Source organism: Notolepis coatsorum, assembly GCF_963971535.1.
Source record: "Notolepis coatsorum genome assembly, chromosome: 2".
Lineage (NCBI taxonomy): Eukaryota > Metazoa > Chordata > Actinopteri > Aulopiformes > Paralepididae > Notolepis > Notolepis coatsorum.
This window is the reverse complement of record NC_140166.1, coordinates 209,331,524-209,355,243: the sequence shown is the minus strand read 5'-3', so window position 1 is coordinate 209,355,243 and position 23,720 is coordinate 209,331,524. Positions and strand designations below refer to the sequence as shown.

Here is a 23,720-nt window from a genome sequence, read left to right as displayed (position 1 = left end):
AAGGGTGGTGATATTATCAATATTTGAATTGATGTGGTCAACAATGGAGGCGGTATAGGAGTCAATATCAGTGTGGGAGTCCGGGGTGGCCTGAGTCAAAGAATGGCCTCAAAGAATCATGTCCAGGTGAACCTTTATCTATGTAGGCTTTAGAGGGTTAATGAATTAGCCACCATCCTAGAATGATCAACCGCACCCGGTCTCACTCTACAATGATCAAATGATCCTGCTCTATGCAGGTGACCTGCTGAGCAGCACTGGCCAGAAAAGACAAAAACATGATCGATATCTCAGGGAAACACACATAGCTTCACATTAGGAACACACAAATTAGACAATTGTGCAGATTATAATTAATTAGGGTTTAATTATTTAGGATGACCCAGCGAAGCAAAGAGCTGGATTAGGCCAATTCCCAACATACATCGAAATTCAAAAAGGAGCAATCAAATATTGGCTTCATCTAAAAAACAGTGACCCCCACTCCTATCACTACTACGCCCTGCAATGTCAAGAGCTGAGCAAAGAAAAGAGTCCACTCACTCAGTTGGTCCTGACACTTTCACTTTCTAATGTGACGTTTGGTGAGAGCAAAAGCCCTAGTGTTGCCCAGTGGTAAATGCCCTGTCATTCTGCCCTGATTGTCCCGATTGGTATCTGCTGTGTATTGTTTGCCCTGCTCCATATGTCTTCCCTGTTTACTGATTCACATTGTCAGTCGTTCACAGTTAACGTGAGTGCCCTTGGCCCCTTGCTAAACGCTACCCTTATCGCTCCCGTCTTGGAGTTCATTGTTTATCGTGTCTTGCTTATTGTGTACGGAATTATTACGGAGTGTATGTACTTTGGTGTGTGCGGCACCATCAAGTGCCGTGTTATTATAATACCTTATCCCGTTTTTGGAGACTGGCTTCTCTCATTTGTTTTCCCCCGTTATATAAGTGTTTTTGTTTCGTATTATCTTTTGCAGAGACTGAGTTGTCTCGCCTTTTATTTCCTAGTTATACCGGGTTGTGCAGACTCCGTGTCTCACCCTTCTTGTTTGCTACGGGCCATCGAGTTATCCATTATTTACAAAATAAAGACATTATTATTTTGGAAGCATCAACCTTCGCATTCCGTCTCCTCTCTTCCACTCTGCGCTTGGGTCCAACACACACACCCACAACGCTAACATCTAACCCTGTTCTGCCTCAGGACCAGTCTGAGAAGAAATCAATTAGAGTCAACCAACACACCAGAAACAAAACTGCATCACCAATTGGAACACAAAAACAAAAGCACAAAACAAAATGCAGTAGTATCTGGCCTTAAAAAGACAGTATAGTGTGGCAGATTACCTGACCACAGTGACTGACACTAAACAAAGAAAGTACAGACTCGGTGAGCACAACCTGGCCACCGAGACCGATTATGGCTCCCCAAAGAGGAGCGGTTCTGCCTGTTATATGAGACAAAGCTGCACTTTCTAATGGATTGTTGTTTTGATCTATAATATTTACATAATCATTTATTGTTTGCCTTTTATAAACTGTACTTCTCTGTTTGTACTGTACTACCTTGTACAGTCTGCTTTGGCAATAATATTGTTCTTCAACATTGTCATGCCAATAAAACCTCTTTGAATTGATTTGAGAGAGATAGGGAGGGAGATAGAGAGATAGGGAGAGAGAGGAATAGCTGAGTAGTAGTAGTAGTAGTAGTAGCGGCAGTAGTAGTAGTAGCAGCAGTAGTAGTAGCAATAATTATAGCAGTAGTAGTAGTAGTAGTAGTAGTAGTAGTAGTAGTAGTAGTAGTAGTAGTAGTATAGGTATAGAATAGTAGTAATACAGGTATAGTAACATAGTAATAATATATATACATTTTAATTTGGAGGCGCCTTTCAAAACACCCAAGGATATTGGTAAAGTCCATAATAGTAAAAGTCAGTAAGAATGTTGTGTTTTTAGGTGTGTTTTTAGTCAACAGCAGACAATTGGGTGGGTTTCAGCTGTCCTGACTGTGGTGGGAAGTCTGTTCCACCATTGTGGAGCGAGGACAGAGAATAACCTGCTTCGCTTTGATGACCCACCAGGAGCCCAAATAGGAGTTGGTCTCAGGCAGCCAGAGGATGTGCAGTTATAGACCATTGACCGGAGGTAGGAGGGAGCTGTTCCCCTCGCTGTGCAGTATGCCAGGTCAAGAACCTTGAAGCGGATTATTGTGGCAATGGGAAGCCGGTAGTCAAGGACCACACCTAGGTTCTTGGCGGTCAGGGATGGAGCCACTGTGATTGAAAGGTCGGTCAGTGGGGAGGATTCAGCCAGCAAATTAACTAGCTCCGTTTTGCTCAGGTTCAGTTTGAGGTGGTTGGTCGCCATCCAGGCGGAAAAGTCGGACAGGCAGGCCGAGATCGATTCAGAGACTTAGGTATCTGAAGGAGGAGAGGAGAGGAAGAGTTGGGTGTCATCGGCATTATGAGAAGTCTGTAAGGGGTGGGGGGTCAACAGGGTGCCTCTCCAAGATACTTGGCAGGAGCTCTCGTTGAGGTAGGATGACAGCCATGCCAGTGCAGAACCTACAACTCCCATTCTCTGCAAGGGACCTGAGGAGGATTTGATGGTTGACTGTGTCGAAGGCTGCTGACGGGTCCAGGAGAATCAGGACAGAGGAGAGGCCTTTCACTCTTGCTAAGTGTGACTGCTATGAGGGCCATCTCTGTGGAGTGACCAGTCTTTTCAGAAGTTGGTAAGAGTAAGTAAAGCTGTACTTGGCTGTCAGTAGGGTGGTTTCTCAGGTCGTCCTTCCACTGAGAACTCCCACAGGAAAACTCCTGTGTCTTTGTTCGATGCTTGAGGAGACGCTGCTTCGCTTGCCGCCACAACAGCATGCACCTTATATCCCTTATAGCTCTAATTGCTAATGTCAGGCACCTGTGGTCCACTGCTGGAGTTTGGGGGAGGGGTTGAAAGGCTGGTCCACAGTGAATATTTCGAACAGGTCAGCTTATTTAACCGCTGTGGCCTGCTGCCACGTAATCACCCAATTTAGCAGAATAATGGGAGTGAAATCTAGTCAGGAAATGCCCCACGCTTGAGTTTATTATTACTACTATTGCTAGTAGTAGTAGCAGTAGTAGTAGTAGTAGAAGCAGCTCCAGCAGACATAATGAAGCAGGGGGTCGGTCCTAGGGGAAAGGTAGCCTCAAAGAGTGACCTAATCGGGTCAAAACATGTAACCTACCATCCTCCTTGGTTCGAGTGCGGGCGGCCAGGCTCTCTGGCCCTGGCCCTATGTCGGTGTCAGCCCGCACCTTCACCAGATACTCAGTCCACTTCTCCAGACCTTCCAGCACATGGCTAGTTGTGTCTGCCCCAATATCCGGCACCTCATGGCGTGCCGTGTCCTCGCCCTTGACGGCCTGGTAAGCGAGGGAGTAGCAGACTATGTCTCCGTGCCGGCTCACAGCGGGCGGCGCCTCCCAACTCACCTTGACACTGGTGGAGCTGAGGCGAGTGGTAAGGGGTAAAGGTCAAGGTCAGGGGTCAAGCAGGGAAGGATGGTGATGATGATGATAGGAGAGTGAATACAAACACACACATACCTTCTGGATGGGGAGGAGGTGCTATGTGCTGTTGATGCACCCATACCACTGTAAGACTGACTACTGATCCTACTCTATTGACTGTCCATCCTGTCTTTTGTCATGTTGTATTGTCCTCTGTTACACTGTGTGACTATGACTATAGTTTTTTATTCTGTAGTTACTGTACAGCACTTTGGTCGGCTCTCTGAGCTTTTAAATGCGCTATATAAGGTGCGGCTGGGTAGCGCAGTGGAGAATATTACTGCCGTAATAATTTTTTGCCTTAAATTTCCTAAAAATATTAAATCAGGTTGTCGTCTCCATAGGCGCCGATTTATCTTTCTGCCAGTGGGTGCTCAAAACAGCTGAATGCCCTACCCCCACGCCCAAGATAAACTTTCTGCAATAACCATAGCCTACATCAGGGGTTGGAAATTAGGTTTGGCCGCGGGCCAATTTTTCCCCAAGCCATTGTATGGTGGGCCAGAACCAAAAACAATGGCACACACACACACACACACCACGGCGGGTGCAGCACAACAGAACAGAGAGAGAGAGAGAGAGAGAGAGAGAGAGAGAGAGAGAGAGAGAGAGAGAGAGAGAGAGAGAGAGAGAGAGAGAGAGAGAGAGAGAGAGAGAGAGAGAGAGAGCGGGAACAGAATAGATTGCATGAAAAACTCACCATAATGCAGAATCAATGGCAAAGTTGAGGTCCAAGAGGAAGGAGACGACGTCGACGCATTTTTCTACCGTGGAGATGACAAAGTTCACCAGTCCCATGATATTGTCCCCCCATTGGGATGAACTTGGGAGTCTGTTCCTAGTTTCTCTGCCACACGTTAGCACTCGATAACGTAGCTAACGCTAGTAAAGTTAATTTCCTGTTAGCTGTCCCTGCCTTTAGCTAAGCTACTAGCCGACATGGCTAGCCTGAATCCCCGACTGAACGTTCTAACACGCAACACTTTAACGTTCATCTTAAGTTCACAGTCCATCTGCCGAACGTCCTCTTCGTCTTGGTATAACCTAATCACTATACTTGGTATTGATAAGCTTACGGCATGCAGCGTTATTTCTTCTGCTCCGATGCTGCACATTTGGTATTTCACGTTTTCAAAAGTAGGATGCTCTTGGCCAAGACGTCCACACACTGCCGTGGATAGCGCCGAAGAGACCCCGTACCTGTACCCCCTCGTGGATAATACCGGTCATCTTCACATCTCTCTACCGACTACCAGACCGACACCAACCAGCTCCCCCTAGTGTTAGTCCTCCCACGATGCTTTGCCAGGCACAAAAGTAAACGGTCCATTGAAACCAATAGCATATATCTGCAGAGCCGCAGAGCCCGGAACAAGTCAGACACATTCACGTGTCTACACTATTCTACAAACGTGTCTAATGTGAAATATATAAGCATGTAAGCAAAACTAGATTTTAGGTCTGTGATGGAAAGTGATTGTTAACATTCTATTTCTAAAAAAATTTATATATATTTTTTTTTAAATAAAATAATCATTGTTAAAAATATAATTATATAATATATAATTATATTTTTAACAATGATTATTTTATTTAAAAAAAAATATATATACATTTTTTTAGAAATAGAATGTTAACAATCACTTTCCATCACAGACCTAAAATCTAGTTTTGCTTACATTTGTATATATATTACATTTGTGTATATTATATACTGTATATATATTTTTTTTGCAAGGCCCCCCTTCTCGCAAGGCCCAGTGCAACCGCACGTCTCGCACGCCTCTAGCGGCGGCCCTGGTTGTAGGTGTACATTGTTTAAAAGTAAAATTTGACGCCTTTCGATCTTCACCACACTCAACCTATTGCGTGCGAAATATCCGGCGAGCGTCATTTGACAAGCTGTTCCGACGAGTGACCACGTCCGGTTGTAAATGGTCCTGAACTGACCAGTCACTGCTGATGGCGAAAATGATTGACCACCGTTGTAGCGTCTGCTCCGAAAGGGATCCCAGATGAGCGCTGATTGCAACGAGAAGGGGGCAGAAGAAGACCAACAAGTTCTTTGTTTTGACTCACGTGTCTGAATGAATGGAAGCGGACGGCCATTTTGGATAATCACGCTGGATTATTGCGGTACACACATTACAAAAACCTTTGTTAAACACAAATTTTCCGTGGGACTTTTATAAACTTTGGACCTGTACTACATAAGACGTCAGGCTATGGAACCGTTATGTTTTCCAGCTCCTACCTCTCAGCTGGAACCCAAAAACAGGAATCTGGCAACAAGTCAACACAAGAGTAAGGAGCAAATATTACATTTCAGTGTGTTCAAACCTCTGTTTCTCTATTACATTTGCACTCAAAGTGTAAGAAACCTCAGAATGTTACCTTTCAAAGGAGACCAGACTCATGCATGTGCTATAAGTATAAAGTATAATACATTGCAAATGACTTTGGGTATGCAATCGTGAGGCGTTTTATGCAAAATGTGGGGTAAGCTTAAGGGGTTAATTACAGCTCAATTAAATTATGTAGATGAAAAATTGCAAAACCTTTTCTTATAGGGAATGCTACCTTATAATTGCATTGTAGTGGCAGTGGATGTGTTATACAGTAGCAGTATATGTGATATAGAGTGGCAGTAGATATGTTATACAGTGATAGTAGATGTGTTATAGAGTGTCAGTAGATGTGTTATACAGTGTCAGTAGATGTGATATACAGTGTCAGTAGATGTGATATACAGTGTCAGTAGATGTGATATACAGTGTCAGTAGATGTGATATACAGTGTCAGTAGATGTGATATACAGTGTCAGTAGATGTGTTATAGAGTGTCAGTAGATGTGATATACAGTGTCAGTAGATGTGATATAGAGTGGCAGTAGATGTGATATAGAGTGGCAGTAGATGTGATATAGAGTGGCAGTAGATGTGTTATAGAGTGGAAGTATATGTGTTAAAGAGTGACAGTAGATGTGTTATAGTGTCAGTATATGTGTTATACAGTAGCAGTAGATGTGTTATAGAGTCAGTAGATGTGATATAGAGTGGCAGTAGATGTGATATAGAGTGGCAGTAGATGTGATATAGAGTGGCAGTAGATGTGATATAGAGTGGCAGTATATGTGTTATAGAGTCAGTAGATGTGATATAGAGTGCCAGTAGATGTGATATAGAGTGGCAGTAGATGTGATATAGAGTGGCAGTAGATGTGATATAGAGTGACAGTAGATGTGTTATAGTGTCAGTATATGTGTTATACAGTAGCAGTAGATGTGTTATAGAGTCAGTAGATGTGATATAGAGTGGCAGTAGATGTGATATAGAGTGGCAGTAGATGTGATATAGAGTGGCAGTAGATGTGATATAGAGTGTCAGTATATGTGATATAGAGTGGCAGTAGATGTGATATAGAGTGGCAGTAGATGTGATATAGAGTGGCAGTAGATGTGATATAGAGTGGCAGTAGATGTGATATAGAGTGGCAGTAGATGTGATATAGAGTGGCAGTAGATGTGATATAGAGTGGCAGTAGATGTGTTATAGTGTCAGTAGATGTGATATAGAGTGGCAGTATATGTGTTATAGTGTCAGTAGATGTGATATAGAGTGGCAGTAGATGTGTTATAGTGGCAGTAGATGTGATATAGAGTGGCAGTAGATGTGTTATAGTGGCAGTAGATGTGATATAGAGTGGCAGTATATGTGATATAGAGTGTCAGTATATGTGATATAGAGTGTCAGTATATGTGATATAGAGTGACAGTAGATGTGATATAGAGTGGCAGTAGATGTGATATAGAGTGGCAGTAGATGTGATATAGAGTGGCAGTAGATGTGATATGTAAACATTCAACAATGGAAATGCATTTTACGTAATCACTACTGCAACAGTCAACACAATGAAGCTGGAACAACAAGCCAAACACATTGCATGATTGTAATTCCATAAAGGTCACTGCTCCAGTTCCCAGATCACAGGGGTTTTTAAACTAAACAAATCAATTTAATGTATGTTTCACGCTTTTAGGACACTGCACCTGTCAATCAGCCGTGCTCTCGTACTGCAGTTTCCTCTATGACCGGCGATGTCACTAACTCAGCCCTTCACTCACTCAGTCACGCACTCTGCCCCTGCTGGCGGCTCACAGGCAACACGTGTTGTGTAAAAGCAGTCAGTACTCACTGGACCGGGCCGTCCTGGCCTCCACCGGCTGCGTGAAGACACCGAGGCCCAGGGCAGAGCGCGCAGCCATGGAGAACATGTACAGCGTGTCCGGCTTCAGCTCGTCTACAGCATAGGAGCCGGCAGGGCTGAAGGAGACGCGGTGCTGAGGGGACAGGGTGACATACAGTAATAATGATAACAATAATAATAATAATTACTTTATTTGTATAGCACCTTTCATACAGGGGATTGCAGTTCAAAGTGCTTTACATCAGTAAGAAATAAGACGTAAAACAAGCAGCAAGAGCAAAGCATAAAGTGGGATAAAATAATGCAGATATATTCATCTAAAATAAATCATATCAGAACCTCACATTCCAATAGGCTTCTTGAATTTCTGTAATCTGTTACAGTACATGTAGTCCTGGCTAAACATCACCTCAGTACACTCAGTGTGTATGTCACTTAATAGTTATTGAGGAACAGTTGTGAAATATTGGTGCTGGTCATAGTTGCTGGCACAATTTCCATGGGTATTGTAGGAGGTCAATCAAATCAATCGACGTCTGACTGTGATGCCATACATGTCATTTGCGTGGATCTTTAATAAATGGGCGACATTCCCTATTAAAGTATTAATCTCAAACATTTTCACATATTTTGCCACTCTATCGCCAACTGATATAAGACACTGGTGATTCTACCTTTACTCAGTTTGTGAATGCATTTACATTTGATGGCTGTTGTAAACACTGGCGTCTGGTAGGACATTCTGGGGGGAAATATCTGGTACACAGGAAGTGACACGCTGTACATCACCAGCAGCAACAGTGGTTTATTTTGAATGACTACAAGACTAACTCAATAGTTAGAATGAATAAAAGACTAACTCAGTAGTTAGAATGAAAAGAAGACTAACTCAGTAGTTAGAATGAAAAGCGACTAACTCAGTAGTTAGAATGAAAAGACGACTAACTCAGTAGTTAGAATGAAAAGACGACTAACTCAGTAGTTAGAATTAATTGAATTTCAAGCAATGTATAAATGTATGTAATGTATATATGTGCATAATGTATGTATGTAGTTATATACAATGGCTAGATTAACTATACAGGGTAACCTACAGTTGTGTTCATCAAAGTGGCTAATACTAATAAGTAGGGATGTCCGATATTATCGGCCTACCGATATTATCGGCCGATATCGGCATTAAAATGTGATATCGGAAAATATCGTTTTTCTTTTTCTTTTTCTTTTTTACATTTCTATAACCTTTATTTACCCAGGCAAGCAAGTAAGAGCAAATTCAGATTTTATTTATTGTCAAAAGTATGCATAATGTTGTGTTAATTCCACAACAAGAGATATGTAATGTTAATTACCTGAAATTATAAAAAAAAAAATGGGGGGGGGGGGGAACCCTGCATATATCGGTATCGGTTGATATCGGTTGATATCGGTATCGGAAATTAAGAGTTGGACAATATCGGTATATCGGTATCGGTAAAAAAGCCAATATCGAGCATCCCTACTAATAAGGAATTAATCAAAATCAATCGATCAATTTCAGCCACCCTTACCTTGTCCCCTGAGTTGTTGGCTTCCCAGTACGTCAGTTCAAACTTAATGATGGGGTCTTGAACAGGCCAGAGCCATGACAGCATGATGCGGGAGTCCAGCTCTGCCTCCGCCTCAAAACCACTGGGCTGGGCTGGGACTGAGAGCAGAGGGCGGGCAGGGGCAAGAACATGTGTGTGAGAGAGAGAGAGAGAGAGAGAGAGAGAGAGAGAGAGAGAGAGAGAGAGAGAGAGAGAGAGAGAGAGAGAGAGAGAAGAGAGACAGACACAATAGAGTGTATTCAGTGACGTCAGGGTTCAGAATGTCATGACATGGACAACAGAAGGCCCCTTAGGCTATGTGTCCACTAATAGCCTTTTTTTTTTCGAGGCGGACCGCTTTGAAAAAAGAAGAAAAAAAAGCTCTGAGCGTTTTTCTGAATGCAACTGAGGCTCGCGCCAGCTCCGCCCCTTCCTCGATTACATTGATGAGCGCGCTGCTTTTCCAAAAGTTGAACTACCTTCAATTTTATGCGCTGAGAGCGCTCCGACCAAAAACGCTCTGCCGTCGAGAGCTCATAAAACGCGAGGCGCAGCTCTGGGAAGAGGAGCGCGCCTGACGCTTCTCCAGCATATAAATGAATGACAGAAAGCAGCTGACAACTCATAAAACGTCCGCTGTGGACACATACATTCTAACATTCAAAACCAGTCTTCCGATCTGCCCTGCGGCCCTAGAGTTAAAATAAGCTATTCATTTAATATCATCATTTATAATTTCTCTTCACAACAATGTTCCATACAGGAGGTGCACTTTTGACATAGAGGAAAATGCATTTAGATACGCGACTTTCCTCGCTGTATATCGACCACTGCTTCTCCTCAGTAACCTTTACTGCTTATCTACACTGTAAGGAAAAGCTGCAAGAAAACGGTATATGTCTGGCATCAATGGTTTCCAAATACTTATTGTCAAATTACAGTAACATCAAATACATTTACAGATTACTACAACCTTTATTTAATGGTTAATATTTTGATAAAAGGTAATTGACTGTATTTTTATGGTATTTACACGGTAGAAAAACAAAGGTAATCTGTAAAATAATACAGTGAATTTTCTGTGAAAATCCCCCCCCTATTTTTTTTCAGCTTGGACACTTGAAATACTCCCGTTCAATAAACGCCCCCCATCACTGCATTGTGTATGTAGCTGCCTCGAGGCTAGTATCTGTCCAGTGCACGGCCTCACCTCCCTGCTGCGTCTTGACCTGCAGCGCGTCAGAGGGAGGCCCGTCGCCCACCGAGGTGAAGCCCAGCACCCTGAGGCTGTAGGTGACGTCCGTGACCAGGCCCGAGATGGTGGTCAGCCGGCTGTGGTCCGTGTTGTGCTTCTGCCAGGCGCTGAGCGGCGCGGTGGCGTCCGTGCCGTAGTAGACGCGGTAACCCCTGATCTGACCGTTGGGCTCCTCGGGCGGCTCCCACTGCACCAGCACGGTGCTGGAGCTCAGCATGCGCGCCTGGACGTGCAAGGGCGGCGAGGCCGGCGCCTGCTCGCCGGTGCGGGTGTCCACGGCGCTGCCGGGCGGTCCGCGGCCGATGTTGTTGACGGCCATGGCGCGGAACTCGTACTCGGAGTACGGGCTCAGGCCACCGATGCTGTAGCGCGTGGTGGCCACGCCGTCCACCTCCCGGAGGCCGTTGTCGGACGCCTTGGCCCAGTACTGAATGACGTAGTAGGACACGGGCTCTGCGTTGCCGGAGTCCCAGGTGAGGGTGACGCTGGTTGCCGTGGTCTCCGTCACGATGAGGGAGGTCGGGGGCTTGGGCAGAGCTGTGGGAACAAGCAGAGAGAGGTTTCACGTAATGTTGCTTTTGCTCAGTGGTATAAAGTAATGAAATATAAGTACTTTGTTACAGTTGTTTTCTATAGGATCTCTATACTTTACTGTTTTTTCATTGTACACCTCGTTAATAATATAATTGTCAGTCTCTCATCATCATGAAGGCACTGCTCTTGTGGTGGTGACCTGCAGCAGGTGTGTTTGCTTTTGGTGGTTTTATCTATCAGCCATCATGATGTACTTTAAAGGGGAACTATTTTACTATTTCTTTCACTATTTGGGCACTTTTACACAATTCCTGTGTGTCTATGGAACACCTCTGTAATATATATTTTTTTTTTATTCATTGTTTTGTATTTCTAATCAAGTCCTCAAAAACAGCATTTTTCTACCTCAAGATCTCGAGCTGTTTTGAGCCTGGGCTCCTAAACCACTGCGCCGGGCCGGCCCCCCTGAACATTAACATGCAGCGGTGTCTCTCTGACATCACATATAGGGCACATTTTCAAATGACTCAGTTCAGTGAGGGTGAATATTGTGAGAGGAGAATTGGAAGAATGCGCCAATATGAGAATTTTGAGACATAGATCATATTAATATAAGTTCACATAGCTAGGAAACAATGCTAAACACTCAAAAAGGCCATTTATAAGATAGTTCCCCTTTAATACTGTATACTATGGTCTTTATGGCTCTGTCAGTCATCATGATGTACTTTAATACTGTATACTATGGTCTTTATGGCTCTGTCAGTCATCATGATGTACTTTAATACTGTATACTATGGTCTTTATGGCTGTCAGTCATCATGATGTACTTTAATACTGTATACTATGGTCTTTATGGCTCTGTCAGTCATCATGATGGACTTTAATACTGTATACTATGGTCTTTATGGCTCTGTCAGTCATCATGATGGACTTTATGGTTCTATCATGTGAGTGAATGTGAGTGAATGGGTGAATGTGAGGCATAACTTGGAAAGTGCTTTGGATAAAAAAGTGTTCATTTCCAGTAGTGTATTGAACAATTTGGTGGAAAAGGGTTTAAAATACTTCTGGAGGGGATGTTAATGGGTTGAAAGTGTTAAGGCCCAGACACATACAAAGTGATATTCAAACAGCCTCATTTGAACTTTTGTGGAAGCATTGCTAGGCATGAGATTTTAAATGCCAACACAGAACTTGAATTTCGTCCTGCGTCCCAATGAACGTATCAATAAGTATTTTAAGTCATGCTTAACATTTTAAATATACCGTGTTAATTCTTATTGCTTTTGTCCTGTTATTAGTCACTATCCATGCACTAATGAACCGAAAGTAGCATAGTCTACACACCAGCGCACACATATACACTGCTTCCTAGAGCTGTGTTGTCGGCAGTGGTAGAGCAACACGTTGATCTCTGTGGTAGAGCAGCACGTTGGGCACCGTGGTAGAGCAGCACTTTGAGCCCCGTGGTAGAGCAGCACGTTGATCGCTGTGGTAGAGCAGCACTTTGAGCCCCGTGGTAGAGCAGCACGTTGGGCACCGTGGTAGAGCAGCACTTTGAGCCCCGTGGTAGAGCAGCATGTTGATCGCTGTGGTAGAGCAGCACTTTGAGCAGCACTTTGAGCACCGTGGTAGAGCAGCACTTTGAGCAGCACTTTGAGCACCGTGGTAGAGCAGCACTTTGAGCCCCGTGGTAGAGCAGCACTTTGAGCCCTGTGGTAGAGCAGCACTTTGAGCCCCGTGGTAGAGCAGCACTTTGAGCCCCGTGGTAGAGCAGCACTTTGAGCAGCGTGGTAGAGCAGCACTTTGAGCCCCGTGGTAGAGCAGCACTTTGAGCCCCGTGGTAGAGAAGCACTTTGAGCCCTGTGGTAGAGCAGCACTTTGAGCCCCGTGGTAGAGCAGCACTTTGAGCCCCGTGGTAGAGCAGCACTTTGAGCCCCGTGGTAGAGCAGCACTTTGAGCCCCATGGTAGAGAAGCACTTTGAGCCCTGTGGTAGAGCAGCACTTTGAGCCCCGTGGTAGAGCAGCACTTTGAGCCCCATGGTAGAGAAGCACTTTGAGCCCTGTGGTAGAGCAGCACTTTGAGCCCCGTGGTAGAGAAGCACTTTGAGCCCCGTGGTAGAGCAACTTTATTTTCACTCATACTGCCTGCCGTCACGGTGGAGCTCACGAAGAGCAAGATTCAAGTCAAAGTTAATAATAGTTAAGACTTTTTCACACACCAGCATTGTTTAGTCCAATTTAACCCTGGACCATGTCCCCCTGTGGTGCGGTTCCTTTGGGCTGGTGAGAACACAACAACAACCCCAGCCTGGTCCACCTGTTTGGGCTGGTGAGAACACAACAACAACCCCAGCCTGGTCCTCCTGTTTGGGCTGGTGAGAACACAACAACAACCCCAGCCTGGTCCTCCTGTTTGGGCTGGTGAGAACACAACAACAACCCCAGCCTGGTCCTCCTGTTTGGGCTGGTGAGAACACAACAACAACCCCAGCCTGGTCCTCCTGTTTGGGCTGGTGAGAACACAACAACAACCCCAGCCTGGTCCTCCTGTTTGGAGTGGTGAGAACACAACAACAACCCCAGCCTGGTCCTCCTGTTTGGGCTGGTGAGAACACAACAACAACCCCAGCCTGGTCCTCCTGTTTGGAGTGGTGAGAACACAACAACAACCCCAGCCTGGTCCTCCTGTTTGGGCTGGTGAGAACACAACAACAACCCCAGCCTGGTCCTCCTGTTTGGGCTGGTGAGAACACAACAACAACCCCAGCCTGGTCCACCTGTTTGGAGTGGTCTCATGAGCTTGTTTGAGGTTTTAATGCAAAACCGAACCAAAGGCAGGAATAGACCAGAGAAACCGTGCATGTAATGTAATGAAGCCTGTTGGGAAGGATTTGATGGCATTTTCGGTATATTTCCGTATATGATTTTTCATCATCATAATGTTATTATTTTTGCAGCTGGTATTGTTAAAAATAGCCAAATAATGCTGTGATACTAAACAAATACCTTGCATGCATGATTCAGGTGACAGTAGCCTAGACACTGGCGCATAATCAATTACTTAGAGTTTATTGGAAAATGTACATTTTCAACATTATGCAACAAGCCATGGTGGAGATCACTTGATTTTTTTTGGTTCACATAATATATAATCTCTTTTCCCCACAAAATCTATATGCGGTCCTACATTTGGATCATACAGTAGTTCACCCTACCTCACACACACACACACACACACACACACACACACACACACACACACACACACACACACACACACACACACACACACACACACACACACACACACACACACACACACACACACACACACGCACGCAGGACAGGTAACCCTGGAACAGCAGCACCTGCTAATGTATCACGCTATAACTAAGATCCCTCGACAACTTGACCGTACGAACCAGAAACATGACCATTGAATTTTACAAGGGATGTTTGATATTGTTTTTTTTACCGATATCCGATATACCGATATACCGATATTGTCCAACTCTTAATTTCCGATACCGATATCAACCGATACCGATATATGCAGCCCCCCCCTAATTTCAGTTAATCAGCAATTCCATATCTCTTATCGTGGAATTAACACAACATTATGCATACTTTTGACAATAAATAAAGTAAGAATGTGTTCTTACTTGCTTGCCTGGGTAAATAAAGGTTTAATAAAAAATGTATATATTTAAAACCCGATACCGATCATTTCCAATATTACATTTGAATGCCAATATCGCCCGATAATATCGGTAGGCCGATAATATCGGACATGTCTATATTTTACTATTCCTAATTAGTATTAACTCCGTTTTAATAACTTTCACATTATAACACACTGCATTATGGCCCCGTCGTACCTTTGACGGTGACCTGCGCCGTGGTCTCGATCACGCCCAGCGAGGAGATGGCCATGCAGGTGTAGTTGGCCGACTGGCGTATGTTGGTGAGCTCCAGCACGTTGCGTCCCACCGGCATGGCGTCCTCCTTGGTGAGCTCCGCCGCGCCGCTCATCCACTTGACGAACGGCATGGGGGCACCGACCGCCACGCAGGTCAGGTTGACGCTGCCGCCTGGCATCACCTCGTGATCGGTGGGCGGGATGGAGAAGCGGGGCGGGACACGTCGAACTGTAGGTTGGGGAGGAGGGGGGGGGGGGGGGGGTGGAGATAAGGTTGGTGAGAGGAGGACGTCGTAGAAGAGAAGATAGGCAGACATTGGATCAATTCAGGAGACCTGGCTGTTGCTGTGCTGTACCCCTCTTCGGTCACTATTATTCTCTCATTGGGATCAGAATTGTCACTATTATTCTCTCATTGGGATCAGAATTGTCACTATTATTCTCTCATTGGGATCAGAATTGTCACTATTATTCTCTCATTGGGATCAGAATTGTCACTATTATTCTCTCATTAGGATCAGAATCTCTGAATTTAATCGTGGAATTAAACTATTTCATTGTATTACCTCCCCCCTCTCTCTCTCTCTCCCCCCCTCTCTTTCTCTCCCTCTCTCTCTCCCCCCCCCCCCCCTCTCTATCTCTCTCTCTCTCTCTCTCTCTGGGACTTGCTGCTGGGCAGAGGGTGGGCGGTCAGAATGCACCTGGCGCCAGCGCTGCTCGTCAAGACACTTCCAGACAGAGCCCACCAGCAGCTCCTACTATCAGCTTTGTTATAGGAGCCTGGGATGAACTCCTCATTACATTACATTGTGAGGCCAACTCTGAATGCATTCAATATATATCTACCTGTAGTGTAGGGGGCTCATTCCGCTGGGCTGAAGAAGCCGTTTGAGCTCAGGTCTTGATAAGAACTGGGCGTGAGGAGCTTACATTGTAGCTTAGAGGGCTTTTCTTGGCCCGTTTCATCTTGGTTCAACTACAAAAGGGGGGACAGGCTTTTTTTGTGGGAAGGTTTAGGATGGAGAGCATAGCGCGTCCCTCCTAATATGACTGTAGCTAGCAGCGACAAGTCCAATTAAATAACATATTACATCATTAGGTCATTAAATTGTCAGCAAAATCCAACCTGGGATTTGAAGGATTTGAAGTGTGCGTTGGGAATTGACTGGAGAGGATACGTCCGTCACATAGTATTGTATGTAATGCATGCCTGGGCTCAGTCACTGCTTCTCAACCCCTTTAATTGATACACATTCCCCCATTCCATTAGATTCCGTCTCAGGGACCCTCATCTGAGAAGATATAGTTAGATATGACTTAAGACCCACCCCACCCCCGCCCCCCATCCTCCATCCTTGTGTGTCTGTGTTGTTTGTCATTAACAGCGGCCTTAGTGTAAACAGACTCGGAGTTCTAGAAAACCACTATATAAGTGTAATTTATCATTATTGTTATTATTACCATTAATCCAGAATTCCATAATGACTATACCGTAGGTGGGGAGGTAACAGTAGAGAGAGAGAAAAATCTATGACTAACGTATATTCTCGTAGTATAGTCCACATATTCTCGTTGCTAACTTCTAGTGAATGAAATAGTGAAATGTAACTATGCAGCATGTTTCTGGGGACCCCCTGGAGCCTCCTCAAGGACCTCAAGGACCCCTGGAGCCTCCTCAAGGACCCCTGGAACCTCCTCAAGGACCCCCTGGAAGCTGCTCAAGGACCTCAAGGACCCCTGGAGCCTCCTCAAGGACCGCCTGGAACCTCCTCAAGGACCCCCTGGAAGCTGCTCAAGGACCTCAAGGACCCCTGGAACCTCCTCAAGGACCCCCTGGAGCCTCATCAAGGACCCCCTGGAACCTCCTCAAGGACCTCAAGGACCCCTGGAGCCTCCTCAAGGACCGCCTGGAACCTCCTCAAGGACCTCAAGGACCCCTGGAGCCTCCTCAAGGACCCCCTGAAACCTCCTCAAGGACCTCAAGGACCCCTGGAGCCTCCTCAAAGACCCCCTGGAACCTCCTCAAGGACCCCCTGGACCCCCTCACTGAGAACCACTGGGCTGCGTGAGCTTGCTGTAGGGTGGAGAGAAGGCCGTCTCTGTCTCAATGAGCAAGACAAGAGCTGTACGACGACACGGTGGCACTGCTGCCTCACAGCAAGAAGGTCCTGGGTTCGAACCCCAGCTGTGTGTTCCCGTGGGTTTCCTCCCACACCATAAATACATGCATGGTAGGCAGGGACTACAGATAAAAACTAGCTCATTAGCTAATTCTGGCACATTTACATTTATGTGGAAAGGAAACTGAAGATGTTGATTAATGTGCACTGTCCCTGGGTAAACTTTTTATAACTAAACTAAACTAATCTGGCTGGCACCAGCTCAACTACAGAGAGGTATCTAGTAATATGATATGATATATGACATTTTATAGTCAGATAATTATTTATACAATATGAAGATTATACATTGTTGAGGGAGAGGTGGCACAGCAAAAGCCAGGCCTTGGACATTTCATTCCTCAACTGATCTTTAGCAAAACACACACAGATGGCCCACAGCGTCCCGCTAAGGAGCCGCGTCTCCCCCGTCAGACTCCACCGTGACTCTTAATCACTCGGAAGGCAGCGGTTGGATACCAACTGTGGAGTGACGACTATAAATAACGGCTCTGTTTTCATCTATCTCCATGCCTGAGAGGGTGCCAGCGCTGCTGCTGCAGAGTGGCATCCATTTGGGGATGGAGAGAAAGGGCAACAGGCCCTCTGTGTGTGTCAGGAGACGAATAGAGCCGGTAGTGTCCGCATCACACAGCTCTTACAATAACCTGAGTCAGAACTTTGGAATTACCTGGTTATTTCCTTACCACAGCAAAAGAGTGTAGATATACAGTACAGGGGCAATGAACACCTATTCCAGGGTCCGTGCAGGCTGGCCAGCAGTGACATCATCGCTGTATCTCCACATTTGTAACCCCCCCCCCCCCCAAATGTTTTCTCTCCCCTTTTAACAAACATCAGTATTTTTGCGTTACTGAGTCTTCCTCTGTCTCCTGGAGGACGACAGCACCGGGCCCCGAGGGGCCGGCTGAGAGACAAGATAACAGTGGTGCATTGTGGGTGGTTATCTAAGGCAACTGGTTCCGCACGGGAGAATGGCACAGTATATATCGCTGCTATTAAATCAGAGAGAACACAGAGTGTGTAAAAAAAAAAAAAAAAAACATCTCAGTTGAACTGGACTCTTATGGCTCACTGCAAATCATCGCTTAGTTCTGTCAAATTTGATGGCGACTCCTGTTTGGTATTGGGCGTAATCTGAGAGTCTCAGAGCACAACTCTGCATGTAACGGATACCTCGGGGCATGCGTGTGTTTATGAATACTAATACTGTGTGTGTGTGTTTGTAGATAGTAGCATATCTATGACAAGGACCTGTGTAAACTCGATATTTTCAAGTGCGCCGGGGCTATTGAAGTCAGGTAAACGCTGAGGCACGGAGCTGCCTTTGTTCCTGAGTAATCGATGCGAGGCCAGCGGCTAGCTTGACGGAGGGTCAGGCAGAGGACATCAGCGATGTGTGGGGGGTCTGGGAGGCTGTAGACATGCATGCCAGCCAGCCCTGCAGGGACCCAGCCGGTTAGTGCAGAACAAATTAGTCACTGTGTCGATTAGAAAAACCATCAACATTACCTGTGGGCATGGAAGATAATGGATGGATGTAATGGGTTGTTACTGTATTAGCACTCATAGTGGCAGGTGTTGGGGGGGGGGAGGGGCAGGGAAACGTCGTGACATTGACTTTGAGTCACAACACAAAGCAGTTTTAGGAGCAACAGAAGCATAATTAGGAGGCAGATGGCATTCGCACACAGACACATACTCTCATCTTCATTGACATGCCAGACAGACAGAGAGAGAGGAAGAGGAGGCACAGGGATGATGGAAAGGGAGAAAGAGTGAGAAAGTTGAATCCTGATGTATAAAAAGAAAGAGTTGGAGGTCAAGGGTCATGCGGCAGCAGAGCAGGTAGCAGTCGAGTGTGACTACGGTGACTCTAGGTACAGCTTTATAGTAGGTGACCCGTTGATGCTCCTCTGTGAACTTGTCCATTGGAGAGGAAAGTCTTGGATTGGGCTTTAATCCATGTCTGTGAAATCATCATGGGCTCATGCAAGGTAACCAATACAACCAAAACCCATAGCCCTGTATCTTCCTGTAACATGACTATTGGCCTACATCCGCTGAATGCCGGTAGTAGGCCATTATGCAGCGTTATTTGACTGTCCGTCTGCAACACTACTATCACCAACATCTAAGAAGGGAGATCCCCCCTTGAACGGCCCTTCTAAGGTTTCTCTCCTCCACACTGCCCGTGGAGCTTTTTTCCCTATTGTTAGGTTTTAGTGAGTTTTTCCTTACCTTCGCGTGGGGTATGTCTGGGAGTGCTTGCATTCTTTCATTTATTTGCATTCATCTAAAAAATGTTTGGACCCTATGGTGTTCTTGTTCTGTTCTTGACTTATTGTTATGTTGTCTTCTTGACCTGTTTAAAGAAGACCTGTACGGCCCATGGGGACATTAACGTGTGTTGTCGGGCCCTATAAATAAATTTGATTTGATTTGATTTGATTTATTTGACCAACTTCTACTGAGTCCACAGCAAAACAAAACACCATTAACTATTTATACATTTTCAAACTTGTAATATTGTTATAGGCCCTAATCATTTGGCATAAGTTATTGATGGCTATATTAATAGCATAACATTATTTAATTCCGTGCAAGGGCAGACACGTGTGTTCCACCTACGTGCGGATTCACATCGATACCCTCATGTTCAGTACTTAAGATGCCTAAAGTGACGCTGCGAATCGTGCGCTTTGCTTACATAGACATCAAATTCCAGCAAGAGTACTGCTAGATGTTCGATATGTAAAGGAACTATTGAAGAGAAGACCGGGACAACCTCAAACTTCAACAGACATCTGTGGAGTGGACTCAACCTTGATGACTTGGACTCGGACTCGAACACTGGAGACTCGAGACTTGACTCGGGACTCGAGATTTTCTGACCCGACTACAACACTGATGCCATGTCATGGCAAACAAATGTTTTTGAAATATTTGGGACAGATCGACCGGCAGCAGCTGGAAATGGTCCTGGGAGTTGCAGCAGAAATCTCCAGTTGGCCCTCGCCATCTGCTGACTGTCTCTGTCAACTTGCAGTGAAGAATCCGTGATAATGAGAATGCATAGGAAGCAACTAGTATAAGGATCAAAATCACAGAACAAGAAGAGAATATGAATTTACACGGATGTACAGCTTATTGTAACGTACATCCAGGGCTTGCCATTAACATTTTGGCTCACCAGCCACTGTGGCTAGTGGTTTTCCAAACCCATTGGTTTTCCAATGGGTAGAGCATGACACTAACACTGCCAGGGTTAGGGGTTCCATTCCCTGTGTAGCTCAACGGAATTGGCAGGAGATTGTCTGTCTTAGTTATCTTTCTTCCCCACAGACATCCAAGAAAAATAAAAGCAATACATGAGATTGTCCTCTGCAGTCTCCCTTCTGTTCTCTCAAGTTTGATTGTTCTCTGAAACTAAATCTGGTGCCTGCCATTATTGCAGAATCAAAAATAAACAATCAAAGCTGCTTTAGCCAGTTTAAAAAAAGACTTTTCTCAGTTAGCCAAGAAAACAGCACATCCTCTTCTGAACAGGCACAACGTGTTTGAGAAAACAAGAGTGCTTATTAATATTTGAACATGTGAATAGACTTGATCTCTTGACCTCAGGCGTAACACCAAGAAACAACAAGAACCACATTGTTGCTTTGAAATACGAAAAGGACCATCGAGCTACAGCAACATCTGCCGATCTGCAACCCAACGCTTCAACCCAACACTTCAACCCAATACTTCAACCCAACGCTTCATCTGCTTCAACCCAACACTTTAACCACTTCAACCCAACACTTCAACCCAACACTTCAACCCAACACTTCAACCCAATACTTCAACCCAACGCTTCATCTGCTTCAACCCAACACTTTAACCACTTCAACCCAACACTTTAACCGCTTCAAACCCCAGTAGCTGTGTATTTGACTACTGCTACCCTACACACTGCTACTGTAGTTCAGGTCTTTGACATGTTTGAAGGGGGGTGGGGGGGGGGGGTGCTGGAATGGATGACGATTACCATGGGGTTGACAAGTACCTGTGAATGCGGCAGACAGACAGGCAACAAAGCATGATGGAACAGCTAATGCATACAGTTCAGCCATGCTGGATATTCAAGAGCATAAGACTAGGGTGGGCTGGGGGTTACAAGCGGGGGGAGGAGAGAGAGAGAGAGAGAGAGAGAGAGAGAGAGAGAGAGAGAGAGAGAGAGAGAGAGAGAGAGAGAGAGAGAGAGAGAGAGAGAGAGAGAGAATGGAGGGGGGGTGTCAAGAGGAGAGAGAGAGAGACGGAGGGGGGGGGGGGGGGTGTCAGGAGGAGAGACAGAGAGTGGAGGGGAGGTCCGGAGGAGAGAGAGGAGGGAGAGAGAGAGTGTGGGGGGGGCAGGAGGAGAGAGAGAGCGGGGGGGGGGGGGTCAGGAGGAGAGAGAGAGAGTGGGGGGGGTCAACAGGAGAGAGAGAGAGTGGAGGGGGGTCAGATGGAGAGAGAGAGTGGAGGGGAAGGTCAGGAGGAGAGGAGGAGAGATAGAGAGTGGGGGTCAGGAGGAGAGAGAGAGAGTGGAGGGGGGGGGGGTCAGGAGGAGAGAGTGAGGGTCAGGGGGAGAGAGAGAGAGCAGAGGGGGGGGGGTCAGAAGGAGAGAGAGAGAGTGGGGGGGTCAACAGGAGAGAGAGAGTGGAGGGGGGGTCAGAAGGAGAGAGAGAGTGGAGGGGAGGTCAGAGGAGAGGAGGAGAGATAGAGAGTGGGGGGTCAGGAGGAGAGAGAGAGTGGAGAGAGTGGAGGGGGGGGTCAGATGGAGAGAGAGAGTGGAGGGAAGGTCAGGAGGAGAGGAGGAGAGATAGAGAGTGGGGGGTCAGGAGGAGAGAGAGTGAGGGTCAGGGGGAGAGAGAGAGAGCAGAGGGGGGGTCAGGAGGAGAGAGAGTGAGGGTCAGGGAGAGAGAGAGAGCAGAGGGGGGGGTCAGGAGGAGCGAGAGAGTGGAGGGGGGGTCAGGATGAGAGAGAGAGTGGAGGGGGGGTCAGGATGAGAGGGGGACGGGACGGGCCTGAGGCGCCTGGCGGGGGGCCGGCAGCACGGCTCCTGTCCCCTAGACCTTCTCTCTTCACTACAAGATGGAAACAGTGAAAACAACCAACCTTCACGTTGATCTGAGGTGAGATTGAGTTTGTTTTGTGGTGGATGGCAGGTGGAGATGAAAGGGAAGGTAGAGATAAGGTGAAAACGAACAAACAAAACAACAGAGGAGGAGAAGAAGAGAAGAAGAGGAGGAACAGAAGGAAGAAGAGAGGGAGAAACAGAGAGTAAAACAGGCAAATATCTGCGTATCCATAAAAAGACATGTAATGGAGACAGCATATTGTCAGACATCTCATACAGTGAACATGTGTTCATGTTCATATTGTAATATCCCTCACACATCACATACAATAAACATGTGTTCATGTTCATATTGTAATATCCCTCACACATCTCATACAGTGAACATGTGTTTATGATCATATTGTAATATCCCTCATGCATCACATACAGTGAACATGTGTTCATGTTCATATTGTAATATCCCTCACACATCACATACAGTGAACATGTGTTCATGTTCATATTGTAATATCCCTCACGCATCGCATACAATAAACATGTGTTCATGTTCATATTGTAATATCCCTCACACATCACATACAATAAACATGTGTTCATGTTCATATTGTAATATCCCTCACACATCACATACAATAAACATGTGTTCATGTTCATATTGTAATATCCCTCACGCATCGCATACAATAAACATGTGTTCATGTTCATATTGTAATATCCCTCACACATCGCATACAATAAACATGTGTTCATGTTCATATTGTAATATCCCTCACACATCGCATACAATAAACATGTGTTCATGTTCATATTGTAATATCCCTCACACATCACATACAATAAACATGTGTTCATGTTCATATTGTAATATCCCTCACACATCATATACAATAAACATGTGTTCATGTTCATATTGTAATATCCCTCACGCATCACATATGGAAAGAAATGGCCACAAAGTCTCCACAGAAACGACATAAGAACATAGAACATTATAGAACTGTTGAGAAGACAGACATGTTGATAACAAGTAGACAGATCAACACACACACACACACACACACACACACACACACACACACACACACACACACACACACACACACACACACACACACACACTTTGCATTCTATGAACTAGAATACTACATCCATTCTATGAACTACCTCCATTCTATGAACTACCTCCATTCTATGAACTACCTCCATTCTATGAACTACCTCCATTCTATCAACCACCTCAATTCTATGAACTACCTCCATTCGATCAACTACCTCCCTCTATCAACTACCTCAATTCTATCAACTACCGTTTACCTCCATTCCCTACCAGCCAGCATTGACCTCTCACTTTACCACAATGTGCTAACTTCAATGTAAAGTCCTATTTCGTTCCAATTTGGT

At 45.4% G+C, this 23,720-nt stretch overlaps 1 protein-coding gene across 1 annotated transcript in view; it reads right to left on the bottom strand.

Annotated features, from left to right (window-relative positions):
* ptprfa (protein tyrosine phosphatase receptor type Fa) overlaps window positions 1–23,720 on the bottom strand; it is a gene marked incomplete at its 3' end in the record, with an annotated part of 262,786 nt that overhangs the window by 146,424 nt on the left and 92,642 nt on the right. Inside the window, exons 7-11 of the mRNA XM_084308488.1 lie at window positions 14,995–15,264; window positions 10,532–11,113; window positions 9,304–9,440; window positions 7,738–7,886; window positions 3,223–3,485 (exon numbers count right to left, since the gene is read on the bottom strand). Coding sequence (XP_084164614.1) covers window positions 3,223–3,485; window positions 7,738–7,886; window positions 9,304–9,440; window positions 10,532–11,113; window positions 14,995–15,264 — 1,401 coding nt within the window. The remainder of the gene's footprint in view (window positions 1–3,222; window positions 3,486–7,737; window positions 7,887–9,303; window positions 9,441–10,531; window positions 11,114–14,994; window positions 15,265–23,720) is intronic.